This window comes from Salvelinus fontinalis, chromosome 9, assembly GCF_029448725.1.
Source record: "Salvelinus fontinalis isolate EN_2023a chromosome 9, ASM2944872v1, whole genome shotgun sequence".
Taxonomy (NCBI): domain Eukaryota; kingdom Metazoa; phylum Chordata; class Actinopteri; order Salmoniformes; family Salmonidae; genus Salvelinus; species Salvelinus fontinalis.
The window spans coordinates 37,075,938-37,085,840 of NC_074673.1; the positions used below are offsets into that span (position 1 = coordinate 37,075,938).

Below are 9,903 nucleotides of genomic sequence, written 5' to 3' on the forward strand. Positions count from 1 at the left end.
GATCAGATCAGTGTACCCACTGAATACCAACTCCAAACAAATTGCATCGCCTGAATTCAAGATTCTGACAGTGTTTTGGCAATGTGCCCAATGGTTGTGGAGGTGGATTTGGTATTCATACTGTAGTCCCTCTTGCCTCCTCTCTCTGTCACTCTAATTCCCCAAAGGCCCGGGGAACAGATTGTATCACATTGTTTGTGCAGAATTATAATTGCTAATCTGTTTGTTTGGGGACAGTCACATGGCGAGAGATGGGAGTGCAATTTTCTGTGTGTTATTAGGGGTTCAGGATTGGATGGAGGAGTTGGCTTGTCAGTCTGCTGCTGTTTGCCGTCAGGTCATAGAGAAACGAGGATGAAGTTGAATCTTAGATACCACTTACTCTGTTCCTCCTCAGGTGCAACGCTCATTGACAGCCAGCTAGCAGATAATCCTGCCTCAGCATCATAAACTTTAGAGAGTGTCCCTTGTCAGACCCTGGAAGTAGATTGGGTTGTGTGGTTGTGAATGTACGTGTGTGTCACACATGGTGCATCAATCTGATGTTTATTATCAACAAAGATCTGTTTAATACAGCCAATAACCTAAAAGCTGTAGCCTTAAACTGCCCTCTAAAACTCATTACCAAGCTCATAGACTTGGTAACTTCCATCATCACCTATATACACTGAACAAAAATGTAAACGCAACATGTAAAGTGTTGGTCCCATGTTTCATGAGCTGAAATACAATATCCCAGAAATATTTCATACACAGAAACATTTTATTTCTCTAAACTTTTGTGCAGAAATGTATTTTCATCCCTTTTAGTGAGCATTACTCCTTTGCCAAGCGAATCCATCCACCTGACAGGTGTGGCATATCAAGAAGCTGATTAAACTGCATCTTCATTGCACAGGTGAACCTTGTGCTGGGAACAATAAAAGGCCAATCTAAAATGTGCAGTTTTGTCACACAACACGATGCCACAGATGTCTCAAGTTTTGAGGGAGCGTGCAATTGGCATGCTGTGTCACGTGTGCTCCCTCTCCGGCCTCCAGGCTGCTCATTATGGCGCACACCTGTCACCATCGTTATGTGCACCTGCGCGTCTTCAGACTCACCTGGACTCCATCACTTTTATTACCTGCCCTATATATGTCACACCCTTTGGTTCCTTCTCCAGATGTCATTGTTTCTGTTCCAGTGTCATGTCTGTGCGTTGTTCGTGTTTCTTATTTTGTATTATCTTGTGTTTATTTATTAAAACACTCCCTGAACTTGCTGTTTGTTGTTTTTGTAACGGCTGTCCTCCTCCTTATCTGAGGAGGAGTAGTAAGAAGGATCGGAGGACCAATGCACAGCGTGGTACGTGTTCATGCTCTTTATTATAACGAACGAACACAGAAACAAAACAACAAACGACACATGAAATACCAACCGAAAACAGTTCCGTGTGGAACAAACACTGACACGGAAAATAACCACCCACGAAACCCAGGTGGAAAAAGGCTACCTAAGTATGATTCTCAATCAGAGACAACTAACGACACCTGCCTCTGATTGAGAATCATACCAGGCCAAACGAAAAACCAAAATAGATAACCCACCCAACTCACGCCCTGACCATACTAAAACAAAGAAATAACAAAAGAACTAAGGTCAGAACGTGACAGTTTTAGAGAATTTATCAGTACGTCCAACCGGCCTCACAACCGCAGACCACGTGTAACCAGGCCAGCCCAGGACCTCCACATCTGGTTTATTCACCTGCGGGATCGTCTATAGTATTTCAATTATTTCAAGGCTGTAGCCTACAAAGAAATACATTGAAGCATTTGCGAGTGTGACACAATAGGTTTGTAGGTACATAAAGCTCATAAAGCGCATTTAAACAACATTTTAAATCTTTATAGTCTATAAATAGCACATATAGGCTGATACATAATTAGAATTAAATACAAATTAAATTAAAATGACTTATTAGTGCCTTTGAATTCATTTTTAGAAACATGAGTTTGGCCAGTCTGTAGCTTCAGGCTCATGCGATGGTGCCTGGAGAGCCGGCCAGCAGTGGAGAATATATTCTCCACACTTACAGAGCCACTGGGGATGCTAAATACCCTTTTGGTCACTCTTGCAAGGCTGTCCTAAAGGTAGTCCTAAAGGTTTTTAGGGTGTGTCTTTTAAGTGTTTGGACCGCAGCCACTGACTGGTTTTCTGGTCCACGCCCTTACTTTTTTAAAGGTATCTGTGACCAACAGATGCATATCTGTATTCCCAGTCATGTGAAATCCAGAGATTAGGGCCTAATGAATGAATTTAATTAACTGATTTCCTCATATGAACTGTAACTCAGTCAAATCTTTGAAATTGTGCATGTTTATATTTTTGTTCAGTGTAGTTGTGAAATACTCTACTAATCAAAGCTGTAAAAGTAGTGTGCAAAACAGCAGCCGTTTCCTGGGCTGGAGAGAGAGAGAGACAGGACTGTGGCTGCTGCAGGGCAGTGTGTTCCAGAAGTTTACTCATACAAGACTGACGGCAAAGTTAATTCCCTTGCCGCTGCTCCAGGCTGAAGTGCATTGTGGGATTGTATTGAATTTAACAGTGCCTTAGAAAAGAGTACTTTTGCAATAGGCATCCTCTCAACACACATTCTGCAGCATTGTTGCAGTAATATCTCCACATTATTTTGAATGTTGCATTTTGTGGACATCACACACATATCCTTATAGTTTTCATACATGTCCTACCGTGGCGAATGCATGCACAACTTTGCCTGCCTACATATCCACATCGCTCTGGGCCAACTGATGTTTTTTTCTCCGCGATGAGTCTGGATTTGCCTCCCTCCCATATGATTTCTAGAATGTAAACACATTCTGACTGTTCTGATTGGTCCCAGAAACTGATGGGTTGGGCCAGAGCCGGCTTACATGACACGTTATCAACTTTGATACTCTGATTGGTTAGATTTGTTGGAGACCATCCAATCGCTGATGAATTTGTTTTGTACGGTGCCCCTCATTTTGAAGTCAAACAACAACTTTAGGATGTCAGTTTCAGACTGAATGTAGCGATCGCTAGAGCAGCGGAAATATATTCAGGGTGAGTCGTCAGGCAAGGCACAACTGACCAGTGTCACAGAGGTTTAGTCAGAACAGAGTTAGCACTGAGGTTAAGGTCTCTGCTGTATAAGAGATTTTCTTCAGTTGTTTCCAACTTTGGTCATGCTCCAGTCCGTCCAGCTCCCTGTGTGCGTGTCAGGGGAGTCCCAGACAGGATGTGTGTCCTCTGTGTAGGAGTGGGAGAGATGGTCCCCATGTTGTGTGTGTCAGTGCCCTCACTGCCCCCCTCTCAGCCTGCAGCCTCAATAATGCCTCCCTCCCCCCTTGTAGGGAAGGCAGTGGAGAAAATAGGGGCCCCAGGGAGAGACGAGATTAGAGGACAAAGTGGGCAGAGTGTCTGGGTCCCTCCCGCCCTCCCCACCTCCTCCACATTAAACTGGATTCATCCAACACGCCCTCAGAAGCTTGATTTAATTTGTTCCTCCCTTTTTAATATGCTCATAAATTGAGTCTGCTGCAGCTGTAACTGAGCTCTTATTGCTGATTGTATATTTATGTGTATGTCTGTATGTGTGCAAGTATGAACATGCGTGCGTGCGTGCGTGCGTGTGTGTGTCTGTGTGTGTGTGTGTATATCTGATGTGTGTATGTAAATTGTTTTTTATTGTGGGGTGTGTGTGTTTTATCTCTCTGTGCATTGTGTCCCCCCCCCCCCCCCTCCAGGTGTATGACACGCCACCAATGGCGGTGAAAGGCCCCACCAGTGGTCAAGACATCTATGACACGCCCCCCAGTGTGGACAAGAGCCAACTGCTCTCTCAGCAAACGGTGAGGCTGCAGCTACTGCACCACTAACACATCCTCTCTGTCTGTTGTTGTTGTAGAGGGACACAGGGGGATACTCATCAGTCACAGTGGGATTTACCATCTGTACTTGATAGGTGGTGTCTTAAAGTAACCACCCCTTCTCCTTATCAGAATGTGTGTTTGACATCATTATGATGTCCTATGGCAGTGAGGGTAAGTACAGTGTGTGTGTGTTTGACGTTGCCTCTGTCTCCCTCCCAGGTGTACGACTTCCCCCCCTCCGTCAGTAAGGATGTTCCAGACGCTCCTATCAGGGAGGAGACCTATGACGTGCCCCCCCACTTTGCCAAGCTGAAGAGTCTGGAGAGCCAGAGCCAGGGCTGTCTGATCCCCGGAGGGCCTGAGCCCCCCATCCCTGAAGACGTGTACGATATCCCTCCCCCTCCCCTCACCGGAAAGCACCACCCAGATGCCCACCTGGGTCAGGAGATCTACGACATCCCCGCCAGTCTGAGGAAGGGTGGACCCCATGACCCCCAGGATGTATACGATTTCCCCCGCGAGCGGCCTGCAGGCGAGGACTCCATCTATGACATCCCCCCTCAGGTGGTGCGAGATGCGGGCGCCACAGAGGAGCTGACGGTCAGCTTCAAACGCCTGTCTGCCTCCAGCACGGGCAGCACCCGCAGCAACCTGTCCACCTCCTCTCTGGACATGGTGCCAGTCAGGGAGTCGGCGGTGCCCAGCCAGGCCGGCCCGGGGAAGCTGTTGATCCTGGATCTAGATCAGGCCATGGAGCGCCTCTCCCGCCTGCAGCAGGGGGTGGAGGGCTCCGTCTCCCTCCTCATGTCCTTCATCAGTGGGAACTGGCGCAGCCCCACCCAGATGGAGGCCAACCTGCCAGCCATCAGGCAGGCGGTGGAAAGGATGAGGGTGGCTGTCAGGGACCTGCTGGAGTTTGCCAGGGGGGCTGTGGCCAACTCTGCCCAGGCCACTGACCGCACGTTACAGGCCAAGCTGGGCAAGCAGGTGCAGAAGATGGAGGAAGCCTTCCAGGGCCTTGTCAAGTACAGCCAGGTTCTGGATGCTGTGGCCTGGGCCCCTCCTGCACTGATGACGCCCTCAGCAGGCAGCAGTGGGGATGACCTGGACCGGCTGGTCATGTGTGCCCGGGGTGTGCCTGACGACACCAAACAGCTGGCCTCCTTTCTCCATGGCAACGCCTCGCTGCTCTTCAAAAGGACAAACAAGCAGCAGCAGCTTCCTCTGCCCCCCGTCCCCCACGCCGCTGACCTTATGGGTCAGATGACCAACAACAACATCTCAGCCTATCAGATGGGAGACGGGAGAGCCAACATCCAGTCCCGCCCCCTGCCGTCACCGCCCAAGCTCACTGCCGAGGAGGAGACCAGTGACCGGCCGTACGAGACCACCGAGGAGGGCTGGTTGGAGGACTATGACTATGTGCATTTACAGGTAAAACCTCCTCTTATGAAACCACAGCACAGATCATCACACATTTATGTCCTCATTTATCAGTAGAGAATTAGTTTGGTGTATATTGGTACTCTGAATCAACAGCACCAGTACTTCCTCATAACGGTACGGTGGTTCGGAACAATCAGCAGCACTCTACATTAGCCCATGGATTATGTTAAGCATGTCGAGCCATGGTGTCTGTCTGTGTTCAATGATACGCCGGTGTGTGAGATGAGAGAGAGGATAGACTCCAGATGTATCTCCATTTCCACACCACAGCCAGCAGATCAATGCCCCATACAAGGCTTGCCCATGTGGGCGACACATACTCCCCCGGTGCACTGCTTCAGGTGTCATCATCAATCATCATTACCACATGTGCAGGCGTGTTTCTCTACATACCCATCATACATCATCACTTTCTCTGTCCATTGCTGCTGTTGTTGCCCTTACGTGCAGCAGTATTGTGGTTGTGAAAATGCAATAGGAACAGATGATTTTAAGATGATATGATATCATTGTGGGTGGCAGGTAGCCTTGTGGTAAGAGTGTTGAGCCAGTAACCAAAATGTTGCTAATTCGAAGCCGACAAGGTGAAACGTCTGTCGATGTTCCCTTGAGCAAGGCACTTAACCCTAATTCTCCAGGGTTGCAGTTGATAATGGCAGAGCTGTGACCCTGCTCTCAGAGTTGGGATATGCAAAAAAACACATTTCCAATTCACTCATACATATTAATACACACTTGTTCATGTGTGAAATAGGAAAACTATAAGCACCCACCAAATTATTATTATCTAAAAGACATTTATATATTCACTGTTTCAGTGCTTTATGTGTGTGTAGCACACTAACATACAAACCCTGAATTCATGTGTCAGCTACCCTCAGGGTAGTGACAGAGCTCCTGTGTGTGGTCTGGTCTGATATGAGCTCATACTGCCCTCTGCTGATTAGGAGAATTATCACACGTTGAGTCAGACGGATCATTTTATATGGGTGATCCTTCCTTGAGCCAGTAGAATTCAAATTCCATCCCAGCATTGTCTGAGCGTGTTTGTGTCTATGTGCTTGGAGCAGAGTAAGTAAGTTTACTCTTCTTACCGTCCTTTGGTTTCCAGGGTAAGGAGGAGTTTGAGAAGAATCAGAGGCAATTATTAGAGAAAGGGACCAGACACAACAAAACCACACTGGAACAGCAGCAGGTGAGGACCTGTGGGTCTGTCAGTGAGCGAGTGGGTGTGTAAATGGCTGTGTTTAGACAGGCAGCCCAATTCTGATATTTGTTTTACTAATTGGTCTTTTGACCAATCATATAAGAGCCCGGTTTCCCAAAAGCATCTTAAGGCTAAGTTCATCTTAGAACAATAGGATCCAATGGTTCTAACGATGAACTTAGCCTTAAGATGCTTTTGGGAAACCGGGCCCAGATCTTTTCACATCAGATCTTTTTCAGAGCTGATCTGATTGGTCAAAAGACCAATTGGTGAAAAAAAAGCTCAGAATTGGGCTGCCTCTAAACGCAGCCTTAGTCAGTAATAAGGGAGTGCATATGTGACTGTAGTGTTACATTGGTGTCTCAGAGGCTGAGGTTTCAGTCAGTTCAAATGGGATGTTTACAGATCAGGCAGATATTTATTTACTCTCTGTGTTCCCATCTACTGCAGCTGAAACAGTTTGAGCGACTGGAGCAGGAAGTCAGCCGGCCAATCAACAACGATATCTCAGGCTGGACTCCGCCTCCCCACTACCCAACGGCCCAGCGGAGCAAGCTGAGCATGGGCGACCGGCAGCTGCTGCTCTTCTACTCGGAGCAGTGTGAGTCCAACGTCACCACCCTCACCAATGCCATCGACGCCTTCTACTCCTCCATCAACAACAACCAGCCGCCCAAGATCTTTGTGGCTCACAGCAAGTTTGTCATCCTCAGCGCACACAAGCTGGTGTTCATCGGGGACACGCTCTCGCGACAGGCCAAGTCCCCAGAGGTGCGGGCGCATGTGGCCCAGCACAGTAACACGCTGTGTGACAAACTCAAGGACATCGTGGTGAGCACCAAGACTGCAGCGCTGCAGTACCCGTCCCCCGGTGCGGCGCGAGACATGACGGAGAGGGTGCGGGAGCTGGCCGGCTGCACACAGCAGTTCCGCATGGCTCTGGGCCAGCTGGTGGCCATGTGAACCTCCTGTCCTGAAACACTGATGTGGGGAGTCCACACTGGGACACACATCATCCACCCACCCAGTGGGCCACTGTCACAGACACATCCTCCTCTTGTGCTTTTTATTTCAAAAAAGGACAATTATCTGACTGGGCTGGGCCATTGGTTGTAAATTAATCATTGTAAATATTTAAGTTACTATTAGCCAGAAAAAAAGTGAAAGAAAATGAACTTCCACTATATATATATATATATATATGTTTTTGAGACCTTATGGAAAACATGATGTAGTTTTTAGACAATGTCCATTATTATTATTGTTGCTATACTGTAATTATTGCTCTGATTATTATAATTGTTATCATTATTGTTATAATGCGTTGATTAAGGATGTTTACATTTCAAACACAATGTATGTAGTACTTAATGCTGTTTTTCATCCCAGATGATCAAATATGGTGGATTTTGTAAAAGTAATGTACTTGTCAGGTGAGCTGTAGGATGTGTTGACAGAAAATGAATAGCTTTCCTTTGAGCTGTCAAAGGAGGCTGGGGATCGTGTTGTGAGTGTAAGGCATTCTGGGTAGGGGCTGGGAGGGAGAGGTTTCCCTGACAGTTAATAACATTCTCAGATATACTGCTGTCATGGGACAGGATTCATTTGAGTAGTTCTACATGCTAATTAAAATGCCCCAATTAGAAGACTGTCTTATAAAACCATCTCTTCTTTTGAGATAGAAGTCAGAATGAAAAGAACAAATCTGATTTGGAGGTAAAAAATCTGAGGTTAAAAGAAATCTGAATTTACGTATTTTTTTCAGCATTACAACTTCCCTTGTTCTTCAAAGCACAAAGCTTTATCCGTCTGTCTGCTGCTCCTAGAGTGCTTGTTATATCCACCACACTCTCCCAGACTCTCTCATAGTCCTGCATGCTCTCTGTGATCTAAAAAGGGTTGGTTTGGACTCCTCTGTGGCTCCACTGTTCTAGAAGTCGCCTGTGTTCCAGACTAGGCTCTCTGCTCACCTCATACAGGAATAACTCTGCTTTCCCTCCCCCTAGCACTTCCTGGACAGCACCACTGCACCCTGCAGGCCAGGGAAACCCGCTATGGGGGTAAAGGTGTGGGAAGTGCATTTGTATCATTGGCATACACTCAACACCCTTGTAAATTGATGAGCAAATTAGGGAGTGGTTGTTTGTGTGCTGCATCTCTGCATTTTACCAAATGTATGTGTACACACACACACACAATATTGATGGTAATGTCTGTTTGCATAACAGGAACCATTCTTGACACTTCAAATGACTTTGCAGCAGCTGTATCATAACCCCACTTCCAATAGCTGTACCAGAGGTATGTGAGTTAGCTTGGCCAGTGGGTGGGTTTTACTAGTTCTTGAGTCCTGGAGACATCTCCACATGAAGCAGAGGAATCTGCTGCCACTCCAGTTTCCATTGTCCAGTTTTCTAAAACCTGATTGGCTGTATTCTAAGTATCAGATTACATATTGTACTATAAAGCACTGCAACATGTTGTTGTGGATATAGTTGAAACCCTTATCAAGTAAAAATAATAAGTTGAAAACAAAGCAGACTGGTAGTTGTGGTGATGTCATTATAGTCTCAAATCTGTGTTTTAAGATTTGAAATATATATGTTAAGGACATTGCATAACTGGAAAATATATGTTTAATATATTTTCATTAAAAAATAAACTTCAAGCCTACTCTCTCTTTAAGAAGCTATGTGCTGTGAGTGAAATTGCATATACTAGAAATGCTTATAGTTAATTGGAAGATAATTGTACCCCAGTAACTTCAGCACGAACACCAACTCTTGAGAGATACCTGATCTCCTTGTCAACTGTGTCTCTCCCTCCCTGGGGCTCTGTATGCTGGACCGCCATGATTTTATATATATATATATATATACAGTACCAGTAAAAAGGTTTGGACACACCTACTCATTCCAGGGTTTTTCTTTATTTGTACTATTTTCTACATTGTAGAATAAAGAAACCACTACAAAAGGACACCAATAAGAAGAAGACACTTGCTTGGGCCAAGAAACATGAGCAATGGACATTAGACCGGTGGAAATCTGTCCTTTGGTCTGATGAGTCCAAATTAGAAATTTTTGATTCCGACCACTGTGTCTTTGTGAGACGCAGAGTAGGTGAACGGATGATCTCCGCATGTGTGGTTCCCACCGTGAAGCATGGAGGAGGATGTGTGATGGTGTGGGGTGCTTTGCTGGTGACACTGTCTGTAATTTATTTAGAATTCAAGGCACATTTAACCAGCATGGCTACCACAGCATTCTGCAGCGATATCCCATCTGGTTTGCACTTAGTGGGACTATCATTTGTTTTTCAACAGGACAATGACCCAACACACCTCCAGGC

The 9,903-nt window shown here is 46.1% G+C and overlaps 1 protein-coding gene across 2 annotated transcripts in view; it reads left to right on the forward strand.

The window, feature by feature from the left end:
• Positions 1–9,240, forward strand: part of LOC129862514 (breast cancer anti-estrogen resistance protein 1-like) — a 189,312-nt gene extending 180,072 nt beyond the window's left edge. For both annotated transcript variants that reach the window (XM_055934266.1, XM_055934265.1), the window contains exons 4-7: positions 3,774–3,878; positions 4,119–5,333; positions 6,457–6,540; positions 7,003–9,240. In XM_055934266.1, the coding sequence (XP_055790241.1) occupies positions 3,774–3,878; positions 4,119–5,333; positions 6,457–6,540; positions 7,003–7,515 (1,917 nt within the window). In that variant the 3' untranslated portion in view covers positions 7,516–9,240. The remainder of the gene's footprint in view (positions 1–3,773; positions 3,879–4,118; positions 5,334–6,456; positions 6,541–7,002) is intronic.
• The last annotated feature ends 663 nt before the right edge of the window (positions 9,241–9,903 follow it).